This window comes from Molothrus aeneus, chromosome 4 (assembly GCF_037042795.1).
Source record: "Molothrus aeneus isolate 106 chromosome 4, BPBGC_Maene_1.0, whole genome shotgun sequence".
Classification (NCBI taxonomy): Eukaryota; Metazoa; Chordata; class Aves; order Passeriformes; family Icteridae; genus Molothrus; species Molothrus aeneus.
The window spans coordinates 25,504,740-25,528,227 of record NC_089649.1 but is presented as its reverse complement, the minus strand read 5'-3'; the positions used below and the strand labels follow the sequence as shown (position 1 = coordinate 25,528,227).

At 41.5% G+C, this 23,488-nt stretch overlaps 1 protein-coding gene across 1 annotated transcript in view; it reads left to right on the top strand.

The window, feature by feature from the left end:
* The window catches only part of ENPEP (glutamyl aminopeptidase), a 33,275-nt gene extending 21,356 nt beyond the window's left edge, over positions 1-11,919 (top strand). The window contains exons 8-20 of the mRNA XM_066549130.1: positions 192-257; positions 1,659-1,724; positions 3,000-3,151; positions 4,391-4,470; positions 6,122-6,249; positions 6,367-6,422; positions 7,244-7,394; positions 8,141-8,214; positions 8,314-8,415; positions 8,520-8,690; positions 10,493-10,633; positions 11,430-11,508; positions 11,755-11,919. Of these exons, the coding sequence (XP_066405227.1) occupies positions 192-257; positions 1,659-1,724; positions 3,000-3,151; positions 4,391-4,470; positions 6,122-6,249; positions 6,367-6,422; positions 7,244-7,394; positions 8,141-8,214; positions 8,314-8,415; positions 8,520-8,690; positions 10,493-10,633; positions 11,430-11,508; positions 11,755-11,919 (1,431 nt within the window). The remainder of the gene's footprint in view (positions 1-191; positions 258-1,658; positions 1,725-2,999; positions 3,152-4,390; positions 4,471-6,121; positions 6,250-6,366; positions 6,423-7,243; positions 7,395-8,140; positions 8,215-8,313; positions 8,416-8,519; positions 8,691-10,492; positions 10,634-11,429; positions 11,509-11,754) is intronic.
* The last annotated feature ends 11,569 nt before the right edge of the window (positions 11,920-23,488 follow it).

Here is a 23,488-nt window from a genome sequence, read left to right as displayed (position 1 = left end):
ACATCCAGATTTAAGCTCCACCTGGTAGGCATGCTATCAAACAAAGGAAGTAGAAAAACCACTTCCTTAGTCTGATGGATGATTTCTATTTTTGCCTTGTAAAATACTCATTCACATGTTGCCTTTTAGATGAATGAAAATCATGTTAGAGCAGTGTGGATTGACCTTCTCCCCTTTCCCTTTGTCCTCAGGGTGCATCAATCCTCAGAATGATTCAAGACTGGATTACACCAGAGCTCTTCCAGAAAGGCTGTCAGGTAAAGGTGGCATCAAAACCTGCCAGACACACAGCCCATCTTTATGTGACAGTAGCAAAGCCATTATTCAAAACATGAATATCAGAGGTCCTGGTATTGGTAGCAAAAGTACATAGTGGATTTCAATACTGAGTGGACAACACAGAGGGGAAGAAGTTCCATGCTCCCACAGAAGCAGGAATGTGAACTGGATAAAGATTTGATAGCCAGCCAGTGAGGACCTAAATTCCTGACAGCTTTTAGTGGAAAAACCTCCTCTACCCCACTGCTATCCTGTTGTCAACTGGGATCCCCTCATTCTGCTGTAAAGTGTGTCTGTGGCTTTCTATGGCCACGATCCTCCAACCCACACAAGGCTGACGTGTAGGGACACTCTTAGAGGCATCAGCTCATCCATGCCCTGAGGCAGGGACACCCAGCCCTAAAAAGTGAAGGTAATAGGGAGAAGAAAAGAGATACATTGCACAGTTCATAGTCCTTTCTTGTGGAGGAAAAACGTGGTGCTAAAAGGTGACAAAATGGGAGAAAGGAGCCAACCTACAAGGAGAAAACTTGTCTGTCCTTTATTCTGAACAGACATTGGTAACAAGCGCTACAGTGCAGGCTTACCACATTTGTTCTTACTTCCCTCTCTCATGAAGAGCACATTTATGGGCTGTTACAAGATAGTTGTATTTTCCTGTACTCCCCTTTTCACTTAATCAGAACAGTTACCCAAGATGGGAAAATACAGCCACCTTGTCTCCAAGAGCCTAACCCTTTCCTTCTGCTCAGAGCCTTCAGGAGCGCTAAGGTAGGCAGCTGCGGCCAACAGCGAAACAAACAGCACCATCTACTGACTGAACACCGCCGGGAGCAGGTGACAGGGTAGGAAAACACCCGCCAAGCAGCCAGGGAAGGCGCAGGATAGGAATAAGGTTTAGGCATTGCGAACTCTTTGCTGAACACCATTACTCCGTGTAACAATCGTTTTGATCAAAACGTAGAGGTCACTAGACTTTCCTGCTTCCACTCTGAGTCCACAGGTAGCGAAATCTCATTAAATATCTTCTTCCTGCTAAACAGCCTCTTATATTAGTCAGAAATTTGCAGCAGGGTATAGTGGTGTCCATTTAAACAAAACCCAAAAAAATCTTCAAATACAAATTTATTTCCTACTAACAAGTCACTCTGGAAAATGCTGACTTTTGATGTTATGGGATGCATTGGACAGCAAAGGAATTTCATCAGCTGAATACTGATCCATTCAATTTCCCACTCACAGAACTACCACCCATGTGTAGATACTCTGTGCAACTGAGAGGTGCTCTCTGTATCCCTGTACAACTGAATATGTGTATTGTTTTTATAGGCAAACAAGAAACACTGGTAGTATTTTCACAGTCATCCATCTCTCTCTAGGCATATTTGAAGAAACACCATTTCCAGAATGCCAAGACACAACAATTCTGGGAAGCTCTGGAAGAGGTGTGTTTTGCATCCACCCAAACCCTTGCTGATAAATGTTTCATATCTCATCCACTGATTTCAGTTTCTCAAAGTTTTAATATTCTGTAGCTCTTCTGTCAATGAGAGATCACAAGCTAGGCAGCCTCCTAGTATATTTCTCTTTTGTTTTCTTTCTTTCTTTCTTGCTTGCTTGCTTGCTTGCTTTTGCATAAGGCTGTGGGAGTGGAGTAAGAACCACGAAAGGAGGCCTTGCTAACAAACACCCTGCTGCTGAAACATTCCCCCTGAAACTTAAACTCATTCACGTGTGAAACACCTCTCATCCACCATCATGCACCCCATACTGTCTCTTTTCTCTCTCCAGATTCAGGTGTTGGAAAGCTATCAGTAGCATCAATTCACAAATAATTTTGGTGCTTATATCCCTCTCTAGCTTCTGAGTCCCAGTTGGGTCATCATCTGTGCCACCATTTTCTGATCTTTCCTGTTCCTTGAGGCTGGACTATTTTTTTCCATCTATCTCATTAGCCCCCATTATGCTGGCATACTGCCAGGTTCTTCCCTGGCATTCTTTCCTTTTCTTCCAACCCCGTGGACATGCACACAGACTAAATTGTGCTTTTGCTTTTTAGTTCCAGTCTTCTCCTTGGTCCCAGACTTCTTCCTACCCAGCAGAACTTCCTGCTTTCTCTCTCTAGTGCTTTGCATCTTCACATCATCTTCCTCATCTGTAAAAAGTCACTAGAAGTGACTCTAGCTCACTTCTCTCACAGGTGGCATCCTCGGGAGGTAGTGACAGCTTTCTTCAGCTCCAGTTCCTAGGACAGATGTTCAGGGTTCACAGAATGAATCAAATTTTACACTGGTGCAGCTGCTGGTGGTTAATACTGGCTCTTTCTTCACACTCAAAACAGGACACACTGCAAGGAGGCTTCTGCCTTTAAAAATCCCACTGTGTCCTTTCTGTCTTGTTCAGTTTTTCTGTCAGAAAAAAATTGAGAGATCTTTGAGCATGCAAGGGGCCTCAAAGGTTCCTCAGTATTTCTTGTCCATACTACTGGCCAGTCTCTTGCCTACACATTTCTCATTTCTTCTGTGGGTGTTCAAGTTTCCAAATAATTTCTTTCTTCAATGACAGGCACCATAAAAGGATTTAATTGAGGATTTTTTTGTCCTGAACATGCTCTTTCCTCTGCCCCTTTCTGCTTTTCTTTTTCTTAATACCAGAGAGACTTTCTTTCTCCTTAGGACTGAGTTTCCATTTTCACTACAACCTTCTTCCATCATTCACAGGCAAGTAATAAACCTGTGAAGGAAGTCATGGACACCTGGACTAGGCAGATGGGCTACCCTGTTTTGGAGATGGGAGATAATTCAGTATTCACACAGAAACGTTTTCTTTTGGATCCCAGTGCAAATGCTTCTCATCCTCCTTCTGATCTTGGGTAAGTTCCTACTGCAGATGTTGATTCATACCAGGTAGAAACTAAGTAAAATGTACCTCATTAAATGCATTTACAAAAATAAGTTTAAAAAACCAAACCAAAACGAAAAAAAACCAAATGAACAACAACAACAACAACAACAAAAAAAAAAAAAACAAAACAAAAAAACCCCCAATGATAACAACAACAAAAAAACACCCACAAATAAACAAACAAAACCCAAAAACATATATGGGTTTTCTCTTGGGAAACACAGTACCTGTCTAAATTCCATCATAGTAAGCTCCATAAAAGAACAAGTAAAACCAGAAGTGTATAAATCTGTTAAGATATTTTGTTTAGGAGATACAAAATATTTAATCTTTCTTCCTGGAGGTAGGAGGAGATACCATAACCTTATTTTTTTTTTATTTTCTGGAAGTTAGTGACCATTTACTTAACCTAGGGTTATAAAGATGACATCTATTTCCCATCGCATGTGTCACCAAGGAGAAATCTCCCTGGGAGAAAGTATAATATACTAATATGAAGAGCAGCTGACTGCTCAAAAGGGCTTGATCATTTTAGCAGCCCTATGCAGGTGGCTGACGTTACACTCGCAGCATGCTCTGCTGTCCCACATCCCTGATTGCCTGGTCACAGTCTTGGTCAGGCTGTGCTGTGGCTCCATTCCTGCCCAAATTTCTCATCTTTTTCCTGGGCATGCCCTGGAGTGAGGAAACTACCCAATAAAGATATACAAGGAGCTGAGGAACAAGAGGTAAGGTCGCATTTGCCTCCCAGTGCTTTTTAATGAAGGAATTAGGATTGTCTTGGAGAAGAAAAATAGGCTGGAAAAGGCAAGAAGCCCTCTTAACTGCATCACAGTTGTTGCTTAAACTCTTTCCTTTTTTCCATCTGCAAAAAAACTTCTGTAATACTAACTTCTGTAATACTTAACCATTTATTTCAAGTCAGCATTGCAAAGATTAGTGTCTGCACAAAGCCCTAGATGCATCAACATCAACCTTGACACCACTTATTAACATAAAATCATCTTTTACTAAATCAATTGCTTTGTATCCTGCTAGAATATTGCCTGACATTATTTAGTATGTATATGTTCATAAGCACAAGTCAGCTTCAAAAAACAAGATGTAAGCATTAAAATAAACAAAGAAACAAAGACATATTGGAGGGGTTTTTTTACTATTTGGCTTCAAATGTAATTTGATTTTCTTTCCCATTAAATAATTTCAGTTACAAATGGAATATACCAGTCAAATTTAAGCATGGTGATTCATCATATTATGATTTCTACAATGCATCAGATTCTACAGGTAAATGTATTCTCTTTTAAGGATAATGAATGGATGAAAGTTTTCCATATAATTTACAAAAAACAGAGCACAGAATGAACTTTCATACTTTGCAGTTTTCAGGTCCAGGAGGTAGCACACAGCTTGGTTATTCCAGGTACTAGAAATTTCACTGATAAGATTACTATTTCCCCTGTACAAACATGATGTCAATTTAGACTCAGTTTCAGTATAGTGCTTAAGCATCTTAAATACAGTCCTATTCAAGGAAACATCTATGCATACTCTTAATTATAATGCACTAAAATCAATTTGGCTTAGATATGGCCGTTGTCCAGTCCAGGAAAAGAGGAGAAGTGGGAGGCTGGTGAATGCTTTTGTGGCATGGTAAACTGGCAACTTGAGTTCAATTAAAGAAAAAGAACTACAAATGATTAATCACCTTTTCTTATGCTGATTTCCGAACTGAGAAAATTCCTACGTGGTTCTTTTTGATCATTGTTCGATTATGCAGTCAAATCTGAATTTTTTCTACTACATCTCCAGTGGACAAAATTGTGGGGAAAAATTACTTTTTTCAGATTTTTTCAGATTTTAAATTATATCCCATTGAATGTCAAAAATATTACAATTGGCTTATCTTTTCTTGTACTTGTTTGTTACTTTCTTAAAATGCAATTTGTCTTTTGTTCTGGGGTGGGTTTTTTTTTAAATGGTTGCTTTTAGTATCCACGCAAAAACAAACAAAAAATATCTTACGTTATAATACAAGTCAGAAGTTAACACAAAGAAATTTTCTTTCTCTGATTTCCACATGATCTGAGGGCTGCAAGAGGCTATTAACTTCACAAATCATGCAAAGTCTTGATTAGGTGCTTACTTCTACATTCACAAAATTTCTGTCTTGCAGGGCAAACAGCAACTGTAGGGAAAAATCTCTTTAGAAATACTTTGTATGTAACATCCAAACATAAACATGCTTTTAACTACAGCCACCCTCAAAACAGAGATTCAAGACCATTGTTTTCAATATGAAATAGAAAAATTTTCATAAGTAGCATCACTAATTGGACCAGGCCAAGCTTCTGAGAAAGAAAAATTTTCAAGTATTCATTTTAAATGGGAAAATCCCTAAACATGAGTGCTTGCATGAAGTCTCAGCCTATTTTGTAAATCTTTTATCAACAGTTACAAAAATAGAATCAAAGAAGAGTAAGGAAATAAAAGTTAAATTTAGTTGAAACAAACTGGAAAATGAAACTAATGAAGGATAAAATATGAGCACTTTAATAGCGCACACGAGGATTAAAAATGTTTAAAAATATATATTTGCAAGAACTGCTTCTTTGCAATTTTTTACTTCTTACAATGACACTAAATCTCACCATCCTCATCCTACTCAGAATGACCTCCATTTCAAATTTAACAAACTAGCTACCCCAAATAATTACTGCAATTTATTTGTGTAAGACAAGTGCTGGCATTCATCAAAATCTGTAATAACTCATCTTTACTGAGAGCTATTTAGAAGTAAATAAAGAAATAAATTAAATTAAGGGTTGGACCTTATTTTGATATCCATTAAAATCAAATAAAATGTTTGGAGTCCAGGAATCTCCAGTGAGTTCTGCATCATATAAGGTGCACAAGCTGATGACTGTTTGTTTTGTAGGAATTACAGTACCATCTTCTACTGATACTTTTGTGAATGTTAATCCAGACCACATTGGATTCTTCCGGGTGAATTATGATAGTCAAAACTGGGCCAATTTAAGCAATCTTCTGCTCCAAAACCACACAGTGAGTGTTGTAATGTCTAACTTGTCTGGTGGGTCTCTTGTAAGAGGTCTGTAAGGCTGGGGTTTTTCTGCAAATAATCTGTATATTCTTGATCCCTCTTTTCCTCTTTTCATACAGATGTTTTCACCTGCTGATCGTGCAGGGATTTTGGATGACGCTTTTTCTTTAGCGAGGTAAACTAATTCTCTACAGAGATTTCAACACAAATGTTTCACTTTCTGTTGCCTAATAATTAGGATTCAGGCAACCCAGGTGGTTGAAAGAAATTTTCTGACTTTGGTATGAGCTTTAATTCTTTATTGCTTTATCTTGTGGGTGCAAGGGGGTGCATTTAAGTATGAATTGCAACTTGCATTACCATTGCAATCACGAGAAATGCTCCCTTTCAGTACCGTGGCAAGAAAAAAGCAGGCTTCAGTTGCACAGGTCTTAGAAAGGGGTGTTTTCTCCATATAATTAACAATAATGGAAGCACTCCAGAAGAGGTTAGGTATCCAGAAAAGCAGAGGTGTGCCTACAATGCATACCAAGGCATTGAGTAGCTAACACCTCAGCTAGTAGTTTGCTTAGAAACTTGATTGGAAACTTCTAGATCTTGAACCCAGCCATGCTGACACAGATAAATTTTAAGCAATCTGTAAGAGGCTCTAAGTCTCCTCAGCCTTTCAGGATGTCACCAACCAGCAATTCCTTTCTTATTTTGTTATATTAATGTCAATCAGTTAAAGGCTGCCCACTTCTAGGCATACTGGGCTGCTGCACAATGCTAGCAGTCTTCTCACAATGGCACAACTCCTATGGTTAGGCATTGATCAACAGTGATCCTTGGTTATCTCTTTGGAAAACACCTTCCAAGTTACATTCCAGACAACTTTCTCCCTCACAAACTTTACTATTTCAGGCCTTCTAAAGTAAATAGTAAATCTAATATCTTTGGAGAAGCAAGATTTCAAATTCATTAAAATAACAGAAGTTATGTTTTCTCCTTCCACAGACCTGGACTTGTGAATTACACTGTTCCCCTGGAACTCACAAAATACCTAGGAAAGGAAACAGATTATTTGCCTTGGAATAGAGCTATATCAGCTGTAACGTACCTTGCAAACATGCTTGAAGATGATAAAACTCTCTATCCCCTGTTTCAGGTGATGAAGCAAAATAAAACCCAACCCAGCTTGGGACCACTGAATCTGATAATTCAGAATCTCTCACAAGAATAATACTGAAGTTCAAGTGATTTTCAGTGTTGCTGAACTATTACATTTACTTTTCATTATTGTTCTCTTAAAAAAACCCCTCTAAACACTGCTTCATAGTGGTATCTGAATTACTTGGATTCTGCATTCAGGACCATGCACTTGGAGAAAAAGACATTATGCCTAATTATTCTTATAATCTGTCACCATAAGGCATGTTACAGGTATTTATTAGTCAAGGCTAATGCATTCAATAATAGGGCAGCAAAATCTCAAACACCTGTCCTCAGCACAAAGGATGGCTATATCTCTATGTGGCAGTGAGTAGGTTTGTTAGTTGACCTAAAATACTGAACATGATTTAATGGTCACTAAAGTAGGTATGTCCTGGACTATCATCTCTGGAAAGCAGTTGTGGCAGTGTGTCCTTACTGTACCCCAGCCTTCATCTGGGAACACAGACAAGGCTGGAGAGCACCAGGTTGGCTTTGTCCTGTCTGCACATCAGTATTGCAAGCATTCAGACTTGGCATGCTGTGGGGATCTGGAAAGATTGTGTGTGTGCCTGTTCATGTTACTTTTCATTCAAGAGATGCTAGTTCTGAAAAAAAATTAAGGAGAACAAACAATGAAATTAAATATATTATTATTTAAAGAAATCTACACATGTAACCAACATCCTTTTTCTACTTCAGAAATATTTTCGCAATCTGGTAAAACCAACTGTGGATGAACTGGGCTGGGAGGATTCTGGAGACCATTTGCAGAGGTGGGACAATCTTTATTTTTTCCTTCTCATGTTATTGATGCATTCAAACAATAGTTAGCAGTAGGAAAATATCTCTCTCTCTCTCTCTCTCTTTCCAAGGCTTCTTCGTGCATCTGTTCTAGACTTTGCCTGCAGTATGAATGACCCAGAATCTTTGAACAATGCTTCTCATCTCTTCAATCGCTGGTTACAAGGAGAAACGTGAGTGCTCACATCTTTTGTGGTTTGTGAAGAACACAGCATGTGACCACTGATCTCAAGTAGGAAAGGGGGAAGAATATTTAAGTTCTGTTTCTTTATTTTAGTATTCCTGCAAATCTCCGACTTATAGTATATCGCTATGGGATGCAGAACTCAGGCAATGAGACATCATGGAATCACATGTTTGACAAATACCAGGAAACTTCATTAGCCCAAGAAAAAGAAAAGTTGCTATATGGCCTGGCATCAGTGAGGAACATCACCCTTTTGGACAGGTGATTTAAACACACACAGATTTCTCTTTTCCTACAGAAGCAACTGTTTGCTGTTTGCTCTTTCCCCTCTTCCTCTCTTCTGTGCTGTCATTTTGGTCAGATTACAGCATGAGGAATGCAATACATTTTCAAGACCAATTATCTAACATGCCCCACTGAGATTGTACTATGGCAGGGAAAAAGCCTTGTTCTTTTAGCAGAAAGGTATTGAAGACATGGTAGTTGCTGCACACAATCAACAACCTTCAGCTCTTCCAACAGTGTGTGCACCCTGTGCAATTTTAGTTGCTTAATAGTTAATTATTGGGAGTAAATTAGTCATCCATTTCCTCTTTAATCAGTGAAGAGAGGCTAGACCTACAAAGCACTGCTTATCCCAGACCAGGAAAGGAGCTTAAAATCAATGGAAAGAATTGCTTTTGGGTGTTGTCAGTCACCCTCCATTAGCTCCAGTTTGCTTAGCCTAGATGTCTACTTTCTAACTAGCTAAAATTAGGCAAACAACCTTTAGCAATTGTTATTAACAGTCCTATGAAGGCATCCACGTGAACTTGCAATGCTCCCTGAGGTGCTGTGCAAAAGTGCTCAAGCTAGAACCAAAAATGTTGAATTCATGCTGCCATGGCAATGATGAGGAGTCTGGATACTGCCCCAGAGTCATCCAGCAGACTGTCTGACTTGGCAAGTATCTCACCAGGCTGTCGTCCTGCATAGGCACATTGGCTACTTTAGGCTTATCTGATAACTTTGCATGCATGTTACTGTATCTTGTAGCACTCATGCAAGCAAACACCCACACCAGGGCCATTCACCACTGTATCAGAGCCCTATCTAAATACCATAACATGGAGCAGGCTCTGCTTGAAAGAGTTCCAAGTTTAAAGGAGGTGAAACATGGAAGTATAGGAGATTCAAAAAGATTCAGAAAGAATAAATAAAAGATTTAGATTAATTGAAATAACAGTAGGAAGCAGCTGCATTCCTAAATTTTTGTGACTGCAACAGCCTTAATCTAAAGCCATTAAATAGCTAATGGCTGACATGATTAAGACATGAATTAATTAGCTAGATCAGACTATATTTGCAGAAAATAAAAAATTCCTCCTAAAACAGGGAAAGCTTTTCTCTCAATTTACTATTAAAATAGCAAACAAGGAGGGAAGAGCAAACAGATTGAACAAAATGTCCATTACATATAGGGAAAAAGAAGACAATCCTTAATCCCAACACACAACAGCTTGAAAGGGTGTTCTTTTGCAGCTGCTGCTGTGAATCCATGACCATGCTACTCATCTCCCTGCAAACATGTGTGCTTCACCCCGTCAGTCAAAACCATCTGTGCCATAACTGGAACTATAGTTGGAGGCATGCTCTTGCAGGCATGCTCTGCCCAAATGAATTTTAATTTTGTATGGAAAAAATTTTCCAAACAAACAGCACAGATGTCAATGTGAGCAAGCCACCTGTGCATGTATTCATGGTCCCTATAAAATCTTTAAAGTCTGGACTACTACTTTTTTTGGTGCTTGGCTTAACAGGCTGAACTACTAACTGATCTAGTCTTGTTTTCTCTACTGCATTAAAATATAGGAATAATAATGGGGTTTGGCTATTTTCAAATAGAGACATAAACTCTACCTACTTTGCTAAAGATTCCTAACTAAGATTTCTTTCAATACAATTACCTCTTGACACAAATTACATTTTAGATCTGTGTACTTTACCTTTAAAATGCTACAGGAAAAAAATTAATATTCCTGTTTGGAAATGGTTCTCATTGAATCCTATGGAATTTCCCATAGATATCTGAAATATATTTACAACACCAGCCTCATCAAAAGCCAAGATGTGTTCACGGTCCTGAGATACATCTCATATAACACCTATGGGAAAACAATGGCCTGGGACTGGATACGACTGAACTGGCAGTACTTAGTTGACAGGTACTCTAATGAACTCATGGGAAACTACATCCACCTGTAAATCTTGTTACATGCCATGTTTTTCTGTGTTTTCATTGTACATTTATAATCACTGACCTTTGCAAAATGAAAACTGAAAGCTTATTCAACACAATTATGTCCATTTGCTGTGGAAAAATTATTTTGTTGCTAACTTGAAAACCATTCTTTCCCTAAATGATCGCTACCAGTAAATGGTCATCAAGGAGAGAAAGTTTTACCAAGGCCACAGAAATCTGGTTATTGCATGGAAAATTAGTGAATCAAGTCTCCACTCTTGCAACTGATTTCATACCAAGAAGACAGAGTATAAAATGGGGGGGGGATTTTTTAAATTTTATTCTAATGGTAACAGCAAGCAGCAGACATACAGATGAGCAGTGGAAGTAATCCCAAACCTTTTCACTTTTCTCCTCAATATTTGAGTGACTTATCTCTCCTTTCCATCTCCTTTTGGTGAGGGCACAGAAGGAAAGCACACCTGCAAGCCCAGAGCTGTGATCTGGACAGTTTTTGTATTGCTGAGCAGCAATATTCCTCACTTCCAGCCTGAGACAAGCAGTAATTACTTTAAAAAAATTATTCCACCATAAGAGATCACTCCATTAGTAAACATATTTAAGAACAGCTCAGATATTATGTAGGAGTGCTATTTTTCAACTATTTCAAAAAATGCTGAAATTTGAGTGTACCTGCTTTATTGTAATACAATTAGAAGTTTACACTTCAGATAATTATGGTTTTGCATCAAACATAATTTATTAAATTGTTTTTCTAGATTCACTATAAATGACAGATATCTTGGTCGAATAGTAACTATTGCCCAAACCTTCAACACTGAGCTCCAGCTTTGGCAGGTATGATGACATCAATTCTCTTGAATTTAAGTCAATATATTTCACTATCTTCTGGACAGGAAACTTATTTTTTTGTCCTCTGAATGCTTAAAGCAGCAGGAGTAAACTGTAAAACTATTCCAATGCTACTAGCATGAGCTTATAGATCTCTCCCAGTCAGAATTACCCCTGACTGTGTCTTTGTAAAAAGCTGCTTGCCCAATAGCAACATTATTTACTTCACATCAATTCTTTTCTCTTTTCCAGGTGGAAAATTTCTTTGAAAAATATCCTAATGCTGGGGCAGGAGAAATGCCCAGGAGTCAGACACTGGAGCAAGTGAAGAGCAACATCGAATGGCTGAAAGAAAATAAGGAGGAAATACTATCATGGCTGGAAATCACAGTAGGGCCTCAAAGTCTTACTTTGTGAAAAAGATCAGGCACTCAGATCTTCAAAGATGTTTACCAATGTGGATTTCTCACCTAGTTATCTTACTAAGACCTAATATTTTTTTTCTACAAACACTCAGGAGACCACTGCCAGAGCAATGTTGGTGTAGTTGCTTAGCAAGGATAGCTTGAGAGCTGAATTTGACTGAACAAACAGGACAAAGGTTTAAAGTCATTCAAAGCAGAAGTGATGGCAGAACTGGTGTCCTTGCTGATCACTCTGGACTCACTCCTTATGCACGCCACTCTGCAAAGCTACTTCTTGGTTTGCACAGAAGTATGTCTAGTATACTCAGGGATTCCTTTCCAAGTGCACCTCATAGGAGCTTCCTCCTGAAGGAAAGGGAATTAAATGGTAGTTTTGACATTGTCTGAAAATCATCTCCTATATTCATAGCTGTAAAAATTCTATGTCTGGGATTTGGGTATGCTTTCTGATACTACAGAAAGGCCAGTTAAGCTTTCCTCTCAACTGATTTTTGAAGTTTAACTACTAGTACACAAGGGATCAATATTATCAACTTCTTTTTCAGTGTTATTAGTTGGGATTCTGTAGCTTAGGGTAAGGGTTGTCTTGGTTACTTTTGTCTTATTTCTTATTCTTTAAAAAAACTAACTTGTGGCAGCCAATACTGCAAACAAGACATGCTTTACTTACTGCTTCTTTTCTTATAGAAAAATAAAATTTAAAAATCTCCATGAAATCTCAGTCTCATTCTAATGAAATTATGAAACTTTATGGGTTATAGAAGAACAGCTGTTACATAGCTCAGCTGTGCTGTACATAATAGCTTCAGTGACTTCTGAAGGGGAAGAAGCCTATTAACTCCTCTGAGAAAAAATGGGAAATGCACCCAGAGGGGTCAGATGAATCCCACTGCTGCAACTGAGTCTATTGCAGGACTACAGACAGCAAAGAAAGAATTCTCAGTGCCAAGTCCCTCTGCCCTTGTGATTCTGGAGAAGGCTACTCTGTCTCTCCCAAGCTGGAAGCTGGGGCGTTTTGGAGTTCTCAGGTTTCCATGTGCTGTGTCCTGACACTGGACAAGCAGCAAATTTGAGCACCTCCTTGCCTTCTCCCTGGTCTCCTGAGCAGAGACCACAACCAGCTAGAGCCAATGTCTGTCCAGGTGTCCTGGGAGCAGGATCACAGAGCACCCCATAGTAGGTCGCCCAGGGAGATTTCATGCACAGCTGTCAGGAAACTCTGCAGTTGGATCAGAAGACAGGAGCATGGAAAAGCACTTTCCTTACCTTCATTCTGCAATGCTATTCAAAGGGAAGAGGAGATGACTTTAAGGTACAGTAGTTTTGGCACAGACTATGTGCTTGCCCCTGAGCCTTGGTACAGAGGACTCCAGAAAACTTAGTCCCAGATGGAAACACTTTCCTCCACTTCCACACTTCACTCAAGGCTGGTACTGTTTTGTGCCTCTCTCTAGACACCCAAATAGCTGTGACAAGCCCAGACAAATGTGGTGACAAAGTCAGTTGTCCTGTTGTGCTGGTTTTGGCTAGGATAGAGTTAATTTTCTTCACAGTAGTTGGTGTGGGCTATATTTTTCATTTGTACTGGAAACAGTGCTGATAAAACAGAGATGTTTTCATTACTGCTGAGCAGTGCTTACAGTGTCAGGGCCTTTTCTGCCTCTCACACCAACTCCCCAACAAGGAGACTGAATGTGCATGAAGTGGGAGGGGACACAGCTGAGACAGGACTCAACCACAACCAACTCAACCCAACTCAACCACAGGATATTCCATACCATAGTGCATCATGCTCAACACACAGAGATGGAGGGAAGAACAAGGAAGGGACAGACATTCAGAGTGATGGCGTTTGTGCTCCTAAGTAGCCATTATGTGTGATGGAGTTCTGTTTTCATAGATATGGCTGAACACCTGCTAGCTCATGGGAAGTGGTGAAGGAATTCCTTGCTTTGCTTTACTTGCATCCGTAGCTTTTGCTTTAATTAGCTTTTTAATTATTAAACTATCTTCATATCAACCCATGAGTTTTCTTGTTTTTACGTGCTCAATTCTCTCCCCCATCTCACCAAGAAGGAGTGAGCGAGTGGCTGTGTGAGGCTGAGATGCCAGCTGGGGTTAAAACACAAGATCTGTCAAAGGAAAATGTCAGTCATTTGCCTCCTGCAAACAAAACATGGCAGGATTTTGACTAACAGTGGTTACAACTTGCTACAGACACCAGCTGCTCTTCAAGGTGAGGAGGTGGCAAAGGGCCAGGCAATTTTTTCCAGTTTTTCTTGCTGCTCAGATTCACACACAGAGAGCAGTGAAAGTGAAGCAGCTGCACACACCCAAAACTACCAGCAGCAGACAGGGAGCAGATTGTCCTTGAGCAGCTGCCAGTTCAGTGCAACATACAACAACTCACCTTCACTGTTTTATGCTTTTGATGGATTGAAGGAGTGGAAGCCAAATAAAAACTCTGTTGGTTTCAAGGTCACAAACAGGTTTGGTAGCATCACACAGTAATGCCATTGCATTGTATCACTGTGACTATCAACAGTACAATCGCCTCTGAAATTTTTTCTGTGTACAGTATGTTTTGATTGAAGGTTTTTAATTTCTGCTGGCCATGATGTGGAACATTGCAAAACCAATATAAAGATATCCAAGCACACAGCTCAGTCATTTTCCCTTTCAGAGATGATTTAATGAAATTTTGGCAAAAAACCCTGATTTTATTTTTCATACATTTCTGCCACAAGCTGCTGTAGAAAGAGAAGTATGACTGTTGTGGTAGTGGTACAAGATTAAGAAGTTACTTCAAGATATTTTTATCCCTTGTTACATGTAGTCTCTACTACCACCACCAAGTGGGACCATGCTGGCCAACTTTGTCAGTTACAGTAGTAGGCTTTTATCAAGGCAAACATGGGAAGTAATGAAGATTTTCTGTGATGCTGGAAAGCTACAGCAAAAGCAGCCTTCATCCAAGTCACACAGACAATACCACTTTTTCAGAGACAAGACACATATTGTGCATATTGTACATCACTGTAGTAGAAAGAATAAAAAAGGTCAGAGGGAGAGAACAGAAATATATCACTGAAGCACAGAGAGAAAGAGAAGCCAAGGACAAGCCTGAACAACTACTGAGCTCATGGCCCTGCATAAATGGGGGAGAGAAGGAGATTTAAAGAGTGAACCAAGCAATTGCCACCTGTCAGTTGATTCTCATTCCGTTTAGGAAGCTCTGACCAATTGCAGCTTTTGTGCCTGAGCCACACTGGATCAGAGAGAGTTTTAACTAGTGCTTGGATACTTTTGATGTTACAGAAAGGTTAGCTGCATTTCTACTCTGGTCTTAAGTGGGTCAAGGAACATGGAAGAAAGTCCAAAAGCCCAGAAGGCAGCTGTTTTTATGATAGGGTAAAGATTCTGTCAATTTTAAATAATGTTTTCTAGATTATGCAGCACTCTTGCTACCTTTAAATGGCTTATGGAGAATGTACTGTATGGCATGTGCCTCTTTCAGACTGTTTGTCCGAGATGGATAACAAATCTGGTACATGCTAAATCTTTCAGTCAGGAACTGGTGCATTTATAAATGGTCTGTGATAAGCTTAAGAATGCCAATTTGAAACTGAATCCAAAGAAATGTGAACTGTTTTAAAAAGAGATAATTTTCCCTTGGTCATTCGATCAGCAAGGAAGGAATTTCTACTGATAAAGCCAAGTGAGGGAGTGCAGAACCAGCTGGCCCCTTAGATCCACACAGCTTTTTGAGACTCTGCTGTTCCTATTGTACCACACCAAACGCTATTGCAGGCAGTGAGGCAGAGAAACATCTTGAGTAATCGAAGTGCAATGTGGTGGAGTTAAAGAGGGGTCACTTACCACTTCTGCAGTGTTGCCTTACACCAGCTCTGCAAATCTGTCTCATATCAGCTACAGCTGTGTGTCCTATAGAGCCTGAGCCCATGGGCCCCAGGAGGCTGTAAGCCTGATAGGAGTACCAAAATGCTTTATCTTGATAATTCAGGTAAAGAAACAACTGAAGACATTGTATTACTGCACAGAGCAAAAAAAATGAATAGCACCAATGGGAACACCGAGGCGTCTACAACTCCCCGACTCAGCCAATTTCTGAACCAGCAGTTAAGATCACTATGAGTATGCAGACATAAAAAAAAAAAAAAGACCCCCACCTTAAACATATGGTATGTCTGTTGAAAGAGAACGTGACTGGGAAGTATCCCTCCAGTCTTCCCACAATAACCAGTACCATTTCTTGGCATTTTGTGTGATGGCATCTTCCAGCAGCTTTTGGAACTCAAGGTGAGAGGGAAAAAGCTAGCCTGTGCTGTGTCTGAAGGACAGGAACTTCTCTTGTTGCTAGCAACAACAATACCATACTGCCAGATTAAAGCTTTGTCTTGTGTTATATGTATCCAGTTATGAAAATTAGTCAAATAAGGTTGAGTTAGTTTTCCCAAGTGTTTACACAGAATCCAGTATTCCGTTAGAAGTCAGTTGTCCTGGAGGTATTTCAATTTCACATCCACACCTATGGCAGTTGAATGTATGCCTGTATGTGAAAAAGTGGCACAGAAAGATATAGGTATATGACACTAAGGAAATATTCTCTAGCTCACAGGGACTACAGTGGTTCACAAGGCTGCCCAGATACCTGAATTTTTCCAATATGTGTTTTGGAAAAAAAAGAAAAAAACCTACAGATATATTTATAAAGCATCTGAAACGTATATGGTTCAGGTAAGTCTGAGAGTTTCTGGCTTCCCAGTGTACATTCCAAAGAGTCAGGAGGAAAGAGCAAATTCTGAAAATTATGACCACAATATAGTGTGAAAGAAAATGACACGACTTCTGTTGCTGCAGAAATGTCTGTTGTGCTTTTAACAACACCTAAAATCTAAAAAATACCATTAGTAAGTAGCACTTACTAGTTTCAGTAATCCATCACTTGCAGAAAGCCCTTCCATATCAACCCTCTATTCTTCACAAACTGATATCCAGAGACTACTACCAAGCTGACACCTGCTTGCTAATGGTTTAATGATGCTGAAACAATACACATGGATGGTCTTAAGAACCAGGTACCCAGGGAAAGGAAGATAACCAGGCATGAGAGAGGACTGGAGTCTACCTCTTCAAAAGGAAGGCTGGAGGTACATGCTCATTATTTTAGTAAAAATCAAAAGTTAATGTGAAATAGATGTTGCAGTTATAAATGTTATATCCACCACACAACCTTCACGCAGCTTAAACCATCAAGGTTAATATTCCTTTGGAGATGGATGACATGGCCAGCTGACTTCTAAATACCCTTCCCAATATTTTCTTTAACTGTTTGTAGTGAACAAAGGGACTGGTCACTGATATGATTTCTTCCAAGGAGTGCAAGGCCAGACGTGGGTGATGAAGTTCTGCCATTCCAGAGCTCCCATTCTGTTTTGCCTACTGTCAAATGCATTTGTTCACCACAGGTCAGTAAGGAAGCCTCTCCAATCAGGAACTGCAAACCCCTGACTGCAGAGCTCATATCTGTCTTAGGGCTTGTTTTTATGTCTTTCTCAAAGAGGAATCCTGAAACCAAAAAACTGCAGGATGCATTTAGGAGGGTTGCTAACACAGCTATTAGCCAGAGCAAAAGTTGAGGTACCTCATGCCAAAAAAGGCGTTAAGCTGTCGGTCAAGTTCTCATAAGCCAAAGGAGTTACTGTGGCAACCTAAGAGGAAGATTTTCCAGGTGTTTGGTGGGCAGCCAAAAACTGATTGGATTCATTTATTTTAGCAAATAGTCACTTTCAGCAAAGTGAAATTATGGCCCACCCAGGTTCCTTAAGCAAATTCAGCTGGAGAAAACACCACGGACCCAAAGTTACATAAACCCTGCTGAAAAGTCATCACCCCCGCTTTTTCTTGGGCTGGAGCACTTGCAAAGAAAGCAAACAGATCAAGGCTCAGTTCTGCCTCCTCCAAAGAAATGCACATGAACTCTTCCACACAACTCTACTGGGCCTAGTCTTTCCAATTTTCCCATGGTACTTAAATAATAGTCAGAATCAAAAGTAATTAGTAACTGCCTAGTTTGCTGCTTCACATGAGCACCTGAGAACACAGGCATTTTTATTAGTATTTTATTGCAGAGTATTTTTATCATTACTTTAAATAAAGATGGATACCTTCAACAGAGGCTGCTAATAAGCTCAGATCTGTATCAGCAGGCCGTAAGTAATTGGAAATGTAGAGGAGCACTGTTCTGTGGTACAGTGGTGTGAGTAATTGCCTGGAAGGGCAGGCATGGGATTTAAAATTCTCTCCAGCAGAAACCATAATTCATGAAGTCCACTTCCCACACAAGATCTCCAACCACTGCCTGTAAGAGGCATTCCTCTCCTCCAGTGCTCTTGCTTATTTTACCCTACCACCTCAAGGACTCCAAACCAAAATGCTCAGTCCTGTGCAAGGGAAAATTTCTATGTCAGGTGAGACAAGACTTCAGGTTTCTACTTCTTCTGCAGAAAACAAAGCTCAAACTGCATAGAAACGTGCTCCTTCTCCTTAGTTCAGGAGAAAAACAAACATAAATGTGCTCCTCTATTAAATGCCCAAAATAACATGACTGTTGGCTTCACAGACAGCTTGTTCAGCTCCCTAACCCAACAGCAACAGAGGAAAGACAAGCTCCAGGCATGAAAGACAGCCAGTGCAAACCAGGAGGTGAACTAGAGCAAACTACCCCCTCAGGTATCACCTTAGCTACGAAACAGAAGCACACAATTGAGCAATTTGAGAAGGGCTGGTGCAAGCTGGGGCTGGTTTTAATGAACATCGACTCAGTCACAAAAAAGAACAGCCAGCAGCAGAGCCAACACATAATTAACGCTGAAATGTCACAACCAAGGGCAAGGTCAGCCATGGCTAAAATCAGATTGTAGGAGGGGCAAATCAGGTACAACACTAAAGGGCACATCTTAGCTGGCACTGGCATTGCCCAGCCAGAAAGTCAGGGCTAGGCCAAAGGATGGTATTCATGCAAGCAAGGTGCTCCACTAACACACCAATCTGGCACTTTCTGTGCTGCACCCCATGCAGAGCCCGCCTCATGTCCCCTGCTCATGCTGCAGATGCACAGCTAGGAGAAAACTGAGCAGAGCAAGAAAGGTTTGGCCATCTTTGCAGTTTGAATAAATGGAGAACAACTCATTTAGCCAAAACTGCTCATTCTGCTCTAATGGATGGGTGGGTTTACTCAGGAAAAAGACATTTTTGGGGTGCCTGCCAGGCTGATGAGGTGAACATGGAAACAGTGTGCAGGACAGGGAAACAGAGAGGCAGTTAAGTTATTAAAGCAAGTGGACACCCGTGTCCTAGTGACACACACACAGCTTGTGTTTTGTTTATTTAAACACTCTTGGCTTAGGGGCTAACAGTTCTGCAGAAAATATTTAAGAGTTCTGTGCAAAATATTGAAGGTATTTTTATTCTTTAATTGTGACTCCTTGCACAGGAGATTAATGCAATCTGTCCAAGACAAATCAGATAGGGAAGATTAGGGACAGGAAAAAAAGCAAGCATCAGAAAACATAATAGTGAAGTAACATTAAGTTTTTACTATGGGAAATATATTATCCCAAAAACATATGTTAAAGCAAAACATAAATTTCTGACTGTAATTTTAGGAGTTATTGCTCAAATATTTCTTAAAATGCAATCCAAAAAATTTGATCTATTTGCTGTGTTCACTCGAAAAACAATGAGAATAGATAGTCTGGGAAATATGGTTTGTTCTTGCATTGGATTGTAATAGCTAGAGTGATTTTATGGTTAGCAAATCTTTAGCAGTGGAAATAAATAGGATAATCATGAAGATGCATCATGGTGATAGACTTCTTTTCCTCTTGTTAAAGAAAAAAAAAACCTTACTTTATGGGAGATAGGGGACGTGCAGTGAATTTTTCCCTATTTTTATTTCTTCACAGTGTATTAAGAGCAGCCTCTAGTGGCAGTTGGTAGCCATTACATTTAATTATACTGGCTTTAACACCAACACAAGCACCTCCTCAACTATTTATAATACATCTTCAAAAAATATACAAAACAGCCCCAACCTGGTTTTAGAGACCAGCCACTAGGCACACAGGAGCTTCTAATCACATTGCATAAAACTACTTAACCTAGAAGAAATGGTAATCATAAAGGTTAAAATTTATAGGTATAAAAAAATAACAACCAACCCATATAATAATCTTATGTCACTTTTTAGTTTTATTTAATTCTATGTCACATTTTAATCATAAGATGGACTGGGTTGGAAGGTGCCTTAAAGGTGATCTAGTTCAGCCTCCTTGCTGCTGGCAGAGACCTTCCACTAGACCAGGTTGTTCAAAGGTCCTTGAACACTTGCAGGGATGGGACACTCACAGCTTCTCTGGGCAGTCTGTGCCAGTGCCTCATCACCCTTGCAACAAATAATTTCTTCCTAATATCCAATTTAAACCTACCCTCCTTCTGCTTGAAGCCATCCCCCCTTGTCCTACCCCTACATGCCCTTCTATAATGTTCCTCTCCACCTCTCTTCTAGGCTACCCCAAGAGTCTCCCTACTGGAAGGCTGCTGTAAGGTCTCCCCAAAGCCATCTCTCCTCCAGGCTGAGCAACCCCAACTCTGTCAATCTGTCTTTACAGGAGAGGCACTCTTGTCCTCTGACATCTTTGTGACCCTACACCAGTTTTGGTCCAACAGGTGTGCACCCTTCTTATACAGGGGCCCAGAGCTGAGCACCAGCACGGTGCTCCTGGTGGGGTCTCCTGAGAGCAGAGTAGAAGGGGAGAATCCTCTCCCTCACCCTGCTGGCCATACTGCTTTGGATGCAGAACACAGTTTGGCTTTCTGGGCTGCAAACACACATTCCTTGGTCATGTTTAGCTTCTCATCCACCAACAACCCCAAGTCCTTCTCCTCAGGGCCACTCTCAATCCATTCTCTGTTCAGCCTTTGTGCTTGGGATTGCCATGACCCAGGTGCAGGACCTTGGCACTTGTCCTTGCTGAACTTCATGATGTTCACCCAAGACCACCTCTCAAGCCTTTCAAGGTCCCACTGCATGGCATCCCTTCCCTCCAGTGTGTTGGGCACACCACACAGCTTAGTGTTATTGGCAAACTGCCTGAGAGTGCATGCAATCCCACTGTCCATGTTGCCAACAAAGATGTTAAACAGTGCTGGTCCCAATACCAACCTGTGAGGAATGCCACTCCTCATTAGAAATTAGTTAAAATGCAAGTTATGTTTCAAAAAGCAGTGGGCACTGCCATGATGAATTAAAAGGCCAAACATTCAGAACACAAGACAGTCACAATGAGCTTGCATACATACACATCTGTATAAAAAAGGTGTGCAACTCAAGTAGTTGGTTGCAATTTAAAAAAAGCTTCCTAGGAAAACCAGGCATGTGTAATTTGCAACAACCATAAATGTCCATAAACTCCCTAGCATCATTCTGAGCTATGTATTTTTTAGCTTTTTTTCACTGATAGCAACTGAGACGTTAAGAAGATATTTCATCTTCTTCAGACTTGTCTTTCTTTTTGGATGTACACACACAAACATGCACACACACTTTTGCTTTGAGGGACTGTGGAAACAAGCACCTGTGATTCTGTGGAGTGCCTATGCTCAGCAAAATGCTGAGGGGTCATGGCAGGATCCAAACAAGCTCTGGCTGCCTGAGGTGTGGCTGGGAATGGCAAAGCCAGGCAGTGTCCCCTCACTGTTCTGCCAGTAGCCCACAACAATGCCCTTAGCATTTCCAAAACAGGCTTATGTTTGTTTTTTTAATCCATTGCTTTGGGGAGTCAAATGTTCTTTTATTCCTCACTGAAAAGAAGTTAGGAAATACTTGTTTAAGAAGCCTGAACACCTGCCTTTAAGTCGTTTCTTCATTTACAGAAGCAGGACTCATCTACCACTGCCTGTGGCGGCTGCTCTCCTGCAGACATGGCTCTGCCGAGAACTCTGGAGAATTGCTACAGTCAGTTAAGCTTTGCTTATAGAAAATGAACCCAGGTTCATAGTCATGATAGTGTCTGTAGCCTCAGCATTCCAGCAACACTTTTGCAGCATTGCAAAGGGAGGCTGGAGAGCCAGGGAGAGTTCAGGAATGCTGTCCCGGGCAGAATAGCAGCAAGGCATCAGGTACCTGTCCCTGTCAGCACCACAGGGTAGCACCTGGCAAAAGTAGCGCAGCCCCTCTCCCTCAGCCAGCCAGCCAGGCAGGCTGGAAACAGAAGCTCCCAGGGGGATGAGCTCCTTCTCATGGCTGGCTTCCCATGGGCTATGGAGAACAGAACCTTGCTCCCAGCGATGGGACATACCCCAGCAGGCAGGAAGGTTTGAACAGCCGGTCCCGGTGTTCAGGCATGTCTGCTGCCTCCCCTCACACCTACCTCCTGCAGTGGCATGGCCTTGCTCTTATGCAGCCTGAGGGGGCTGAGGCTTCTTCCAGACTCTCATATCACACCAGTTGAGATGGTGGTTCACTGTTTTGAAGTATAAAGCCTCTTCTGAGAGTGCAGGAGAGGCCCTGGCACTGGGCCACAGCTGAGTGGGGTTCTGTGGCCTGGCATTCCGGGCAGCTACACCCCTCCAGCACCTGGGATGGCTCTGGCTTCATCTCCCATCCCTGGCTCTCCCAAGGTCATCATTGTGAGGGAGATTGATCTCTTAAGAGTCCAGGAGCCTGCCAAAAGTTTGTGTCTCCACATAGCTGGCAGGGCCACGGGAGGGAGAAGGATAGGCTCTGCCAGCATCCTGCATGATCTGCAGTGCACATTACCCTGCACCAGGCTGGGCAGCACCAAACCTTGGGCAGATCGAGCCCCCACACCGCTGGTGCACCCGGGAGGCCGGGGGTGGGTGGCCGGCTGCTCTCCTACAGCCACTCATCGGACCTAATCCAATCACCCGCTAATGGAATCAGGCTGTGCCGCTAATGAAATCACCCTGCAGCAGCCAGCAGGGCTTCACAGCGCCGCTGCTCTCAGCACCGGCCGTCCTGGTGGGCACCCAGAGGCCCAGGGCTGTCCCGGCAGCGCGGGCTCTGGGCCTCTGCCACAGCGGGCCCGTCCTGCCAGCAGGCAGAAGGGAACAGAGAGCAGGATGGCCGCGAACAAGACACCGGTTTCTGGTTTTACTTCCCTGCGAGCGTGGGTTTGCTCGGGGAAGCTGCTGGGAGGGGACACCGCCTCGGCAGAGCCCTCCCTAGGTGCCACACGCCTCCCCAGACCGTGTGGCACGGATGCTCAGGGAAAGGGCTGCTGTCTGCTGCACTCGTGGCCATGGCACAGCCAGCTTCGGGGTGATGCTGCGAATGAATGTCCCCCACAAATTACCAGAGAGGCATCCCAGCACCCAGAGCAGTACCCTGGCCTTGGCCTCTCTGGGATTTATTCCCAAGTGTTTCCCGAGTATTTATCAAAGCAAGAAAGGGCAACCTTTTCCTTGTGCAATACTTAATTTCTGATACTATCATGCCAACAGGCTAGAAGGGGATA